The following is a 14,277-nucleotide window of genomic DNA, read 5'->3' as shown; positions in this document are numbered from 1 at the left end:
TGACAGGAAGTCACTGAAAGCACTAATAACAGGAAACAGTATATCTAAAGGGCAGACACTGTTTTTTGTAGTTTCCCAATCCTTCTTTTGATCTCAGAGATATGGAGGGGAATGCAGGTGGAAGATAATCAGTAGGTAATTGATGAGACAATGCAGGAAGGCTTTGAACAATGGAAGCATGGAACATCTTAAGATAATAGCTGTAAATTTTGGGGTTCAGGTAGGTTGAAATTGAGCTGGTCTAGACTCCTACCACACAACTTTTTCACCTCAAAATACCAATTTTTTGGTTTATTGGTAAACAATTCTTTGACCTTACTCTTGTAGTAGGATTGGGTAGATTTACATATTTCCTTTTTAATTGCTTGTCTTAATTTACTAGCTTCATCCATTTAACCATTTCTGAAAAGATTCAATTTTTGTTGAATTAGCACTTTTATGGGTTGATTAATGAATGGGTTGTCACTGGAGCATTTCTTAAATTTTTTTTCTGGGAAAGAAATTAGATATTTATTATTTAGCTTTTTGTGAAAGGTAGTGATTTTAATGGCACTTGGTATTAACCAAGTGCCATTTTTTCTATTTTTTCCAGTTAATTTGGAAAAAATAGAAAAAATGAAGCATTTTTAACTTACAAACTGGTGATGGGATCTTGATGAAATTTTATGTTTGGAAGGATATTGTGTCTCAGAGCTCTTCTTTTAAATCCCGACTGGATCCGGTGAAATTGGGGGGAGTTGGGGGGGGGGCCTAAAATTTTGGAAAATACTTAGAGTGAAGGGATCGGGATGAAACTTTGTGGTAAAAATAATTGTAAGTCATACAAACATGACTGAAATAATCAGAATTGATCTGCTCTCTTTGGGGGAGGTGGGTTAACTTTGAAAAAAATGAGGTATTTTTAACTTACAAAGGAGTGATTGGATCTTAATGAAATTTGATGTTCAGAAGGAAATTGTGTCTCAGTGCTCTTATTTTAGATCCTGACCTGATCTGGTGAAGGGGAAGTTGATGGGTGGAACCTAAAATCTTGGGAAATGCTTAGAATGGAGGGATTGGGATGAAACTTGGTGGGAAAAATAAGCACAAGCCCTAGATACAGGATTGACATAACTGGAACGGATCTTCTCTCTTTGGAGGAGTTTGGGGGGGAGGGAGGCTTAAATCTAAACAATTAGAATAACGAGGTATTTTTGACTTACGAAAAAGTGATTGTATCTTAATGAAATTTCTTATTTAGAACACCTGGAAACTCAGATCTCTTATTATAAATCCTGACCAGATCCAGTGTCATCAGGGGGAAACGCTTGGAAAACGCTTAAAGCAGAGAGATCAGGATGAAACTTGGTGGAAAGAATAAGCACACGTCCAAGATAGGTGACTGAGATTACCGGACCGGATCCGCTATCTTTGGTGGAGTTGGGGGGGGGGGGAAGTAATTGAGAAAAAATTGAAAAATGAGGTATTTGTAACCTACAAGTTTGATCAGATCCTAATGAAATGTGATATTTAGAAAGATATTGTGCTTTAGAACTCTCATTTTAAATCTCGACAAGATTCGGTGACATTGAAGGGAGTTGGAGGGGGAAACGGAAATTCTTGGAAAATGTGAAAATTGAGGTATCTTATGAATGAGTGATCGGATCTTAATGAAACTTGATATATAGAAGAATCTTATGTTAGAGGGCTGGAGGGGGGAAACAGAAATCTTGGAAAACCCTTAGAGTGGAGAGATTGGGATGAAACTTGATGGGAAGAATAAGGACAAGTTATAGATACGAGATAATTGGTACGAATCTGTTCTCTTTGAGGGAGCTGGGGGTTGTTAATTGAAGAAATCAGAAAAAAATGAGGTATTTTTAACTTAAGAATGGGTGACTGGATCTTAATGATATTTGATATTTAGAAGGAACTCAGGTCTCAGAGCTCTTATTTCAAATCCCGACCAGATCTTTTGACATTGAGAGGAGTTGGAGGGGGAAACCGGAAATCTTAGAAAACGCTTATAAATATCGTAGATACGTGATTGATGTAACCAGACTGGATCCGCTCTCTTTGGTGGAGTTAGGTGGTGGGGTTCAGTGCTTTGGCGAGTTTGGTGCTTCTGGACGTGCTAGATGATGAAAATTGGTAGGCGTGTCAGGGAGCTGCACAAATTGACTTGATAAAGTCGTTTTCCCTGATTCGACCACCTGGGGGGCTGAATGGGGAGGAAAAATTGAGGTATTTTTAACTTACGAGTGGTTGATCAAATCTTAATAAATTTTGATATTTAGAAGGACTTTGTGACTCCAAGCTCTTATTTAAATCCCAACCGGCATTAAGCCTCTGATTTTCCTTTTAAAGCAATCTATTGATTCTTAGAATGTTGCTAGAGCTCATACCATATGAGTTCTTGGCTCTTTTTGAGCTCGTCACAAGGGCCACATGAGCTCTTAGCTCTTGTTTCATCAAGATTATGCAAATTATAAATATCAGACCAATCCTCAGTACTCAGCCACATTCCTAAAGAAAGAAGGCCAGGATTTTGAAGGGGGCAGTAAGAGCCATAAGTTACTGAGAATGAATGCTTAAAATTAAAAGAGGGGGACAGGAGGAGAGAAAGAAGATAACTCCCACCCAATGGTGGTAAAGCTGAAGGAGGAATGTTAAAATTATTCAGATTAGTCAGAATGACATCTAGAGAGGTGCTACCCTTAGTTGCTGGTATTGTAACTATTTGCTTAATTTTTAGAGAGGATCAAGTTGAATTAATCTTTAGTTCATTCGTGCCCCCAACCACAAAAATTCCAGGGTTAGGGTACTTAGAAATAACAAAATCAGTGGTGGTCTGCAATTGCTTGAGAAATTTGCGTTTTGTATCAATGTTTTGGTTTTCCAAGTAATTCAAGACAGCTATTGCAATGATATTATAGGGATGGGGTACTTTAGGTCTAATACTAAGCCAAAGGATTTTGTGACAAATGTAATAAACAAGACTCTGGTTTTAGAATATCAAGATTAGTAGAGCAGATATCTGGCAAGCAAAACCTTTAACATGGGGATTTGAAGACATTATATTATCACTGGCAAAACTTTAGAAGGGTTCCATCTCAACAGTAACCTCACATGAGCAAGTGTTTAATTTTCCAATGGTGGTGTCAAGATTAGAGGATGGGTCAACAGTAAAAACGGCAGCTTCATCAGTCTGACAAGAAACTTCACAAGAGGGTATATCACTTCATGTTGGAGGTAGGAAGAAGCTGGAATCAACTTCTGTGAAAGAGGGGGGGGGGAGGACAGTGCTTTAAGTTCCTTTAGAACATTAAGCATCCTAGCTCTGGAATTTGGAGTGAGTGTGAGGTGAAGGTAAAACAGGTTAGTTTAAAGATTTTACCTGTATGGTTGAAATTTTCTTAGAGGAACAGTCAGGACAACACCAGTTCTCACTCCAATTAGCTGTATCAATTTGGCACACTTTTCTGCTCCTGCATAGAATGAGCAATTACACCCTCAGCATTTCACAGAGTTCAAAAAGACTTTCAGCCTACATTCAGGACAAACAAGTTTTTGTCTAATCATCTTTTTTTAAGAGGTTAACAGCCCAAAAGAAAAACTTGGCTCATCAGGTAACAACCAAGATGCTCACAGGTTGGATGCTAGACCAAGACTATAAATAATTTTCTCTAAAGCCAATACATCTGCCTTTAAAAGAATTTTGGCAAAGGACAAATTGATAGATTTACACTTCGAAGCGCTGGCAAACCCGCTTCATTCCTCTTTGGCTCTATTGTACATCAATCTCTTCTGATGCTCAAAATTTCCCAGTCTCATCATTTTTCATAAAACCAAGAATTATTCTAATAATATATAATAAGTTTAGCCTTATGTAATATCATATTTATGAAAGCCAACATGTTTTTTGAAAAGGATGTTCAATTGATATTAACTTAATCAAGTTGTATGATTTTGTGAATCTACTCTTAAATATTGGTCTATCAGCAGACGTTATGTTGCTCAACCAAGCCAAAACCTTTGACAAAGTTCAACACCCGCTACTAATTTTGAAATTAAAGGCGTATGAAGTGCACAAATATACTGTACATTGGATATAAGCCTTTCTAACTGGCAGGGCTCAGGGGGTGTTCATGTACAACTGCAACAATGATGCTGTCTTTTGAATTGCGATAAGTCAAGAGTGGAGTGCTACTGGGGACCATCCTGGGTCCAACATTTTTCAGCATATATGTCAACAACTGTACAACCAACTTGAAGAATCCTTCAACACTATATACATATGATTGCAAGCTCAAAATATGCAAAAAGATTTGAACGAGCTATCCAAATGGTCATTAGATTGTTGTCCAGAGTTCAATACCTCAAAATGCGAAATCCTACATCTTGGATGTAACAATCCAAAATGTCCATATCATTTAGGAGACACCCAGCTTGAGGTAGTCGCTGAGAAGAAGGACCCAGGGGTCATTGTTGAGCATGAGCTGAAGTTTTTTATTGCTCATCGAAACCAACATCAATTTCCATCACCACAATAGTAAAACACATTTGTACAAAACAGAGTGACAGTCATGACATGTGTTGACTCATGACAGTGTGGCACTCCCTCGGTGTTTCAGTGGCATTTGTCATAAAATGAATCAGTGAATTTAATTGTTAGATCTCATACAATACTATTTATCTTAAATGCACTGACAGTAGAGCCTAATCTTCTATGGCTATATATGAGACTATCAGGGGTAGGGGGGAGGTATTGTCAGAAAATTAAGTATAGTATTTGGAAAGAGTATAAAATAAGGAATGTTATGGTGTTCTGGTTTTGCTAACATATTTCCTTTTGGAGAGCCACTAAAAGCCAGTGTTACCAAGCTTGTTTCTGAGTACGGTATCTATTTGTTTCTAGTTATTCTTTTAAGCAAGACTGCAGCAGTGGCACTAGTAAGGAGAGACCTTTTGAAAATTGAAAATTCGGAAATTTTCTTGCAGAATGAAAAAATTAGGCACAAATTAATTGTCAACAGAGCAGATCTGAGCCTCTCTAACTATATATCATTATTCAAACCCACATGAATAGCATGAATACCCCACATGAATAGCTTGTGAAAACAGCTTTTTCTTTTCATCTGTAGACAAGATAGCAAGCTGTTTGTAAGCCATGATGTTTTGTTCTTTCCTTCTTTTTTTTACAGACAAAATCCAAAGTGCATGTTTTTTTTTAGTTCTTCCCTGGAGTGACTATATCAAATCAATGACCTGATAAAAATGGGAGAGGGCTCAGTGGAACAGAAATTAGAAGTTCTAGTGTCCCTTTTAGGTGACCAAAGAAATTGAAAGGTAACTAGTCCCCATCCCACCCTTTTTTCTATAGTTGTCCAACCAAAATTTGGGAACAGCCATGCTGTTGAGCATAGTTGAAGGATCCAATAAATGTGCCTTTGGGGATAACATGAACCCCCACTACCGCCAGCGGAAGGGCTGCAAGTTATGACATTTTCCCATTGTTTACACATAGTATTACTTTCCAGAAGGGATTTTACATGAGGAGAATTTGCCAGAATCCATATACAAAACTTGTTTCATTTGTCTTGCTTCCTCTTTGGTCATTCTAGTTTACATTTGAAAATTCTCAAGGGGAAATTCTTAGCAGAGTTGGAATTCTATGGGGTATTCTATGGGGTAAGTCCTTTTTTCAAATGAAAGTATGCTAAGGAGCATTTTTCTGATGGAATTGTCTGTAAGAAATTTTCTGGGAGGAATTAGTTGTGAGGATTGAATTGTCATTGGGCAAGTTTCTGGAAGAAGGATTTTACGCAGGAAGACCTTTCCTTGAAATAACTTTTATGGGGGGGGGGGGGTTATCATGGAGGGGAAGATGGATTTACTGGGATTATATGAAAAACGCTCAGAAATTAAAAAGAAGGTTTTTTCTACTGAAAATAATGAGCAACATTAAAACAAAACGAATAGGCATTATTCTGTATATTCGGTGTGCTGCCTATTTCTCACCCCCTTGCTCCTTACACTAAACTTTGACTTTTTGTTCTAATCCTTTAATAGCGACCTGTGAAACACAAGGGCTGATGAGCTGGGATCAGAAGCTTTTTAAAGCGCAAAAAACTTCAAATAAAAAAAAAAAAAAACTTCAAAATAATTTTTGTTCGTTTTAAGTTTCTATGTTGTTCCTTACTTTCAGTTGAAAAAAACTCGTTTTTTACTTAATTGAAGTATGATTTGAAACAAGTGATTCAATTCAATATACAGAAAGGTTCTTAAGAAATGTAAATTTTTCAGCAGAGGAATTTGTCTAATATTATTGCCAATAAAGAAAGTTTATGTAATAAAGATGTTCTTTTTGTTGGTTAGTACTTTTTTTGCCGACTTTTTCTTAATTTTCCAGGGATTATGGACATACTCAATCCTTCGGTTTACCATAATTTTTATTTAATAAACATAAAAAGAAACCAATGTTTTAGCAGTTGCTTCCTTATTTATTCTCTTTGCACAAACACACAAGAAAAGTAGCCTAATAAGATAATTTAAGAAAACAATAATTCTCACTTGTTGTATTTTGCTAACGTATTGTAAGATTACTTTGTCTTCAGACATTTTACCCAGGATTTATGAATGGTTTCGGGTCCGTATATGTTCTAGAAGCCAAGATTAGTGTTTAGATCAGTGTTAGATTCATCCCTGGCTGTGCAACTATCATCATCATTTGTAGATTTGTCCTAAGGCTCAGTCTTGATGTTTTGGTTATACTAGATGTTCCACTAAGGGAACAGTCTAGGTTGCAGATAGGTCAACATTCCCATCAAAAAGCAAGATCCAGCAATATACTATAGGGCAGCTAATAAACAAGCCTATGCAGGCTCAACGTATATATCCAGGCCAAGTATGTGATAGTTGTTGCAAACCGATTCACTGGAGACTCTTCCTTGATTTTAAGCTGCCTCTGGGAGCACAGGCAGAAAAAGGGGCCAAGGAAATAAACTTATGGTTATGCAAAAGTCTTACCAAATTTATTAGACACAAAAATCTGCAGGGCCTAGACCACATGCATAAGGGGTCTTACATATGAAGGATGGCCCACTCCTGGGAAAATTTGAAAAACAGTAATACAAAAATGACATCTTTTATGCTTGCCCCCTCCCCTCCTCCTCCCATTAAACTTTTAGTGTTCAAAAATGAGGTATATACTATTTTGCATATTCTACCTTTTTGTCCCTTATCTGATTACTTTTAAAGAAAGTATATTTTATAATACGTTTTCAGTTGAAATAGCCTTTTATTTATTTTTAGGTTTCTGCCGCACAAATTTTAAGAGTGCCATTAATTGTTACCGAGCAGTACCCTAAAGGCCTAGGCAACACTGTCTCAGAAATTGATGTGAGCCATGCTCTTGGTGTCTATCCAAAAACCAAATTTAGCATGGTAATACCCCCTGTTGAAGAGAAATTGAAAGCTCTGCAGCAAGAGAGCTATGACACTGTGGTATTATTTGGCATAGAAGCCCATGTCTGTGTGGAGCAAACTGCATTAGACCTCCTAAACAGAGGATTTTGTGTTCATATTGTTGCTGATGCTTCAGGGTCAAGGAGTCAAGAAGATAGGTTTCTTGCATTTGATGTAAGCCTCTTTTTATATGGGCTTAGTAGCTTTTGAAATATGTCTTGTCAGTACGTATTAATGATTGGATGATGTCTAAATTCTATACACTTCTGATTCCACTTTACAACGTCTATTCTAGTATAATTACTGATTCCAACTGCTTACGAAAATGTGCGGTATTGACAGTGTATATCATCCACACTGAGGAGATAACATTCTCTTCAAATGAAGGTTCTCTTCTAATGTAATTAAATAGAAAAACAAGTTTTTTTTTTTAACTCAAAGTAAGGAGCAGAATTAAAACTTAAAACGAACAGAAATTATTCCGTATATGATAGGGACTGTCCCCTCCTCAACGCCTTGCTCTTTAGGCTAAAGTTTGACTCTTTGTTGCAACTCTACTTTTTAAAATAATTAAAACTTTAGCGTAAATAGCGGGGCGTTGAGGAGATGACAGCCCCTTTCATATACGGAATAATTTTTTTCGTTTTAAGTTTTAATGTCGCTCCTTACTTTCAGCTATAAAAAAGACTGTTTTTTTTTTATTAATATCTGAACGTTTTTCAACTAACGCTGGTTCAAATTTGGCTCACTGTACATGAAAAAGTAAAACAAAATTTGCATATTAATTTTGGCTTATTTATTCCGATTATGAAGGGTTGCCCCCTCCTCAATACTTTGCTCTTTACGCTAAAGCAGTTCGCAATTTAAAAAAAGCGTTCCATTCTAATTAAACAGACACCGTGTTTCAATTTTAGTAAACAGTCAAAGTGTAGCGTAAAGAGTAATGTATTGGGGAGGGGGCAGTCCTTCATATATGGCATAATTCCTGGTCTTTTTGAAATAATTCCGGTAAAATCTGGCTCACCCTGCATGAAATATACCCCTTCCCTACACGGAAAACTCTTCGGTTTTCCCTGCCCCGTCAAATTCCCTCCAGACAGTTCCATCATCCCTGAGAATCTCCCATCCCTGTAAAATTGCTTGTGGATGATTCACCCTGAAAAAATTTTTCTTAGTATTCTTTCATTTGAATAAGACTTTAATCTTTAATCGGTTTCTCGATCACTTCAGAAATGCCCCCTTTGTGGAAATTATTTCCCCAGAAAACAAAATACATGTGGAAATGAACCCCATGCACACCCCCCCCCTAAAACAGGTGGCTGTATAGATCCCAGTAACAAATACTATATGTAGGCTAAACAATGGGTAAAGTTTACAACTTGCAGCCGTCCCCCGAGGGCTGTGGGGGGTCATTTTACACCTAAAGGCATAGTTGTTAGATTTTTTGACTAGGCTGAACAAAATGGCTATTTCAAAATTTTAATCGAGTGACTTTAGGAAAAAAATGAGCTTTGGGGGGCCTAATTGTCCTTCAGTTTTTTGGTTACTTAATAAGGGCACTAGAACTTTTAATTTCCATTCGAATGATCCTATGATACGCTATGCTAGTTGTGCTGTATGATATGCTGAATCTGATGATGTGATTTTCATCAAGATTCTATGACTTGGCTTGGGGATGTTCCTTCCTTTTTTTCGAAAATAAGGCAGATATTCTCAAGCTCTTAACTTTTGATAGATAAGACGAAAGTTATATATTGAAATCAGCATTAGAATTGGATTCTTTTGATGTATCTATTGGTATCGAAATTCCGTTTTGTTAGAGTTTTGAACTTGCAATTTGCTGCCATGTACTCTTTGATATTCTCTTCTAATGAAGGTTGGTCCTTGGTTGTTTTGGGTGCATTCCTGTTTCATTTTAGAAACCTAGGCTTTCTGTTTAATTTGTTCTTTTTGTGATTTCTATACTAGGTAAAGAAACTGTAACTGTTATCAGAAAATATTGGGTATATATTAAATTTTTTCGTTTACTTCTCATTTTGGGTCATATTTTAAATATGACATATCCTTGCTATTTGTTTAATATTTAGATGTTCTATAGCATTCAAAGTATCATTGATCTTCTTTATGAAGCAATAGGACGCAGAAATGCTGATACAATCCATCCCATTACTCAAACTCCCCCGCCCCCCCAAAAAAAATGAAGTAAGCGACAGAAATTGGGGAAAGGGCGAGAAATTTATGAGAAAGAGAGAGGAAAGGAAAAGAAACTGAGAAGCTTCAGAAAAAGAAAATGTAAAATTAACCAAGTGACAGTGACCAGACAAAAAAAAAGAAACAACTTGAAAAACATCAAATGTAAATTTGAACTTTCAATGAAAAATGTCTTTTTTTAATCATAAATTTCAAAGGAAAGTGAGTACAGTTTGAATTTAAATTTAAATTGGTTGAAGTGGTAATTCAAAGAGAGATAGAATACATGGAGGCCAAACTCAGAGCATCTAAAGTTGACCTAAAACCACTCGAACTAGAAAATTAAATGCCAATGAACTAAAAAACAGTTATAAATAACTTTTGTTGGAAATATTAGTGAAGATTTTGGATTTTTCTTGATCAGTTTTTGCCAGTTTGATATCAATCGCTGAGTCATGTTTCTTGATCATTGAGACCTTTATTGCTACTATTTATTCAAATCATGAAAAGATAGACCTTTTACGAAGCAGTTAAGAAATCACTTTGGAATGAAAACTTCTACCTGGTTAGCCTCTGCTCCCCCACAAAAAATAGATATCCAGTGAAGCTTGTTGACTTATTATTGCTGATTGTAGACAAGGATTATTCTGGAGAGAGCTCCTGGCTTTTCTTTTCTCTTTACTGCCCGTTTTCACTCGTCCAACCACTGTGACCTATGAAGTCTTTCAAACAAGAAATAAATTATTTAATGACTTCTAAATAGCACTATTAGTTGTGAGATTTGGTGTCTAAACTTATTTTAACAATAGATCTAGAAACTAGTAGTTTTTGTTGATACTGCAGTAACGTGAATTGATACTGCAGTAACGTGAATGAAACTGTTGTTTGCCTGGAATTAAATGCTGCCCTTAAAACTTTGAGCTTCTAGACTTGACTTCACAACCTTGGAGCTCCTAGATTAGACCTATAATATATAATATAATATAAGTTACACATATTTTCCATTGTGTATCACTTACAAATACCCTTGCTTCTAAGGGTATGAAGACGTACCTGCAGTACATTCCTTTCAACTGATGTATTATGAGTGACAGTCATGCTGATGAAATTGTTAAAAAACAGGCAAGTCGAAGACCCATTGCCGTAAGAGGTATCTCTCAAGACAAACTATTGCCCATGCAACAAATAATTAACCAAATGTATCTCTATTTACTACCATGTTTCATTCCAAAACTTACCATAGAACCCTTACAGTCTCAAACAAGCTGAGCTTGCAGGCTTAGAAAATCCCTAATCTAACACACAAACTGTTTGATCCAGAGATGTCTTAAATATGAGGACCTCTCAAATGTTATGAAAACCGTTTATTATGTATGGACTGCATATATCTTTTGGGACGAACACGTTTTAACAACGTTAATCTTAATGTCACCTTCGACTTGATGTTTCATGAGAAATACGACCCATCATGACAAACACATTTATCTTTTATTGCTAATATGGCCTTTCACAATAAATGAGTATGGCGCGCTTAGTCTAAAGGCATTCTAAATCACTTTTTTAACTACTAGGAAAATTTAGCTACTTGGAAAATATACTCATATTTGTTTTGTGAGATTATGATTGGTTTGAATTGCGAATTCAGACGCATTTCATTGGAAAACTACCCAACTTGTTAAGCATCTATTCAATCTACATTGAGAAGATGTCTTGGAAATTCAGACTGAATTTGGGTAATGAAGATTAGTCAGACAACTAAGCCATTAGAAAATCTTTTAAACCTACTCGCAATGAACAGTTGGAGAATTGTAATAATAACAATCATTTTCTAACCAATATCTTACAGGAAGGAAAAATATTTTTTTTTAGTTATTGCTATAACAGCCAAAAATCCATCATTAGTCAAGCATGCATCTCATCGTTGGGGCTAAGCGGAGCCTTCGGGCCAATGACCCTAATATCTTGGAAATTCTAAGATTTCTCTTTTTTTTCACATTTATCGTCCTAGCTCTAAATGGGTACTTGGAGAAATATGGGGAAGGTAAACAGGAAGGGTGTGTGAAAGCACAGGGTGGTTGACCCCCCCCCCCCCATTGCACTTCCTGGCTGAAGGGCTAAGAAACGGAGATAGGCACCCGGTAGGGACTGTAAAGTACAATGCCGTATTCTTTACCTTTTTATTCTTCTTTACCTCCCAATTTGTTGTCGCGAGAGAGAGGAAAAACATTTCCTTTTTGACGTATATATTGGGTGAATCTCCTTTTTTTATATATTTTGAATGGGTTCTCTTACTTGCAATGTTGGTATGTCTTAGAAAGCTTTTTTCCCTTCCAAAAAGCTATCTGGTAAAATTTCTGACCATGGTTGTTCATATATCTTTAGGCCCCTAATAAAAAAAAGAAACAAGCGAAGTTTAAATTCAATACGTAGCAGTCATCTTTTCTAGGATTGACTTAAAAAATAAAAAATTTCCTTAGAAAGGATGTTTTAAGAGTTACCAATTTTAAATAATTCATACAAAAAAATAAATGATTCCTTGAAACTTTTAATTTTGAAAATTAATTTGGAGTGGTAAACCTTAACTTAATAAAATGTACATACTTGAAACCAGTGTCAAAAACAAAAACCATTTCAGCATACAAAAAAGAAAACTGTCAAAGATGGAAGAAATTGATATTTAGTGGAACTTTGAAGTTTCTGTAGGTAAACACTCCCCTAAAAGTAGAGGGTTTTCTCTTAAGTTTTTCATTTTTGACCATAGAATGGAAAAGGCATGGAGAAGGATTCGCATAAGATGGTGTAAATTTTCAAAAGGCTGGATATTTGGATTAATTTATGTTTCTTTTTGTGATCACAAGTATCATACTAGTAAAATAGCAAGTCAGACAACAACCATAAATGACAGATGTTTTCTAATAAGACAACAACAGAGAATATGTTGTTTTATTAGGCCTGAGAAAAGCGGTTTTACACTTATCCTAAAATTATAAGTTCCATATTCCACTAGAGGAAACTCATGAGATTTCCAGCTCGATCGCCAAGATGCGAGACAAAGCAGAACATGCTCGCCAGACTATGCATAAAATTCATTACCTTTGAACGAAACCTACTGACTGCATGCAATGTTATGCAATGTTACTATATTTGTTTGTCTTGTGGCAAAAAAGTGTATGCTCTCTTGTAAGTATATGAAAACCAGCTGACTGATCTGATTGTAACCGAAGAAACAGAAAATTGGGAACTTGGAACAGGAGCTTAAGGAACTGTAATTGTCTCTGCTTTCTGGGGAGTTCCTCGTTCTCATATAAACATCATATCAGAGTTTTAGACTAGCTAGCGGCTAATAAGTGTTACGCCACTGCTGATTATGTATAGTGGATTGAGTATGTCGATCACAGAATAAGTACATATGAACAGTAGCGAAAAGTTTCTTTAGAAATGATACAGATTAAAGCGCTTAGAAAAGGAAAATATCTTTGCGTCACAGCAAGAATTTCCCATAAGCCCATCGTATTGCGCTAGACATTTGTCGTCGCGCCGTGTGCGAAGGTAGAGTCATTAAGAGAGGTCTAGATGCATGTGTGTCAAACATCTTTAATGGAGTGTATAGGACTTTTCACTACTGTTCATATATACTAATATTGTAATGTCGATATAGTCAAAAGATAACTGCTAATTTTTATTTTTCCTAATTTCAGAGGCTGAAACAGCAGGGTTGCATCATTTCAACCAGTGAATCAATTCTTTTCAAATTAATTGGAGATAAAGAACATCCTGCCTTCAATCAAATCCGGGATTTGGTGAAAAACGTGTCAGAGAACACTGGCTTGGTGGCCAAGTTTTAAAGTGCTTTATACAATTGGGTTTCTCTGTGGCGTTTTTAGTTTAGTAAAATGAAGGGACAAGTGAATAAGGATAAATCATTTCTTCAGTGCTTAAAAGCATTATCTTCTATGGTAAGTATGCCCAAAGTACAGTAGAAATGATTCTGAGGGATCATGTGGTGTCATATTTTTGCTTCTTTTGTGAACTATTTCACACTAATTCACTTTGTGCCGGTTTTGATGGAAAATCCACTTTTGTCACTTCCCAAACGCTTTAAGTAAGAACTTGTTGCAGGGATCCTACTGTATGTTTATTAATTGCTTGTAGAATTAAAGGATTTAACAAGAAAGCAGTAAAAGGGATTGGGGCGCCTTTCCTCTGGGGCCCTCTTTGTATTTTCTCTTTCATTTCGGCAATTTTAAATACTTTTGGTTTAAAATGAGCTGTGATCCTTAGCCTATTTGAACGTTCTGTCAAGATTTAAAGTCCGGCTCGAACACCTTATTCAGCAATTTGGAAAATCCGTCCTAGCCAATAAGAGCCACCGACCAATACTACCCGAACCAGCCCCTCCCAATTGCCGAAATCGGTTACAAAATAAACTTGTACCCCCTAAAGTACGAACTAATCGTTACGCCAACTCATTTGTGCCTTTCTTCACATCAATTTTTAATGCTGAGTCGTAGTGTGTGATTTTTGTTTAAATGTATGATTTTTGTGAAAAAAAAACTGAATTTAGCTATGCTACGATAGTTTTTAAATATACCGATCTCTCTCTCTCTCTCTCTCTCTCTCTCTCTCTCTCTCTCTCTCTCT

General features: G+C 36.2%; 1 protein-coding gene across 1 annotated transcript in view; it reads left to right on the top strand.

The window, feature by feature from the left end:
* Positions 1-14,277, top strand: part of LOC136036572 (zinc finger protein 557-like) — a 46,530-nt gene that overhangs the window by 3,886 nt on the left and 28,367 nt on the right. Inside the window, exons 2-3 of the mRNA XM_065718873.1 lie at positions 7,294-7,620; positions 13,335-13,478. Coding sequence (XP_065574945.1) covers positions 7,294-7,620; positions 13,335-13,478 — 471 coding nt within the window. The remainder of the gene's footprint in view (positions 1-7,293; positions 7,621-13,334; positions 13,479-14,277) is intronic.

Source organism: Artemia franciscana, chromosome 15 (genome assembly GCF_032884065.1).
Source record: "Artemia franciscana chromosome 15, ASM3288406v1, whole genome shotgun sequence".
NCBI classification, from domain to species: domain Eukaryota; kingdom Metazoa; phylum Arthropoda; class Branchiopoda; order Anostraca; family Artemiidae; genus Artemia; species Artemia franciscana.
Note: the sequence above shows the minus strand (reverse complement) of the source record. Positions and strands in the feature narration are given on the sequence as shown.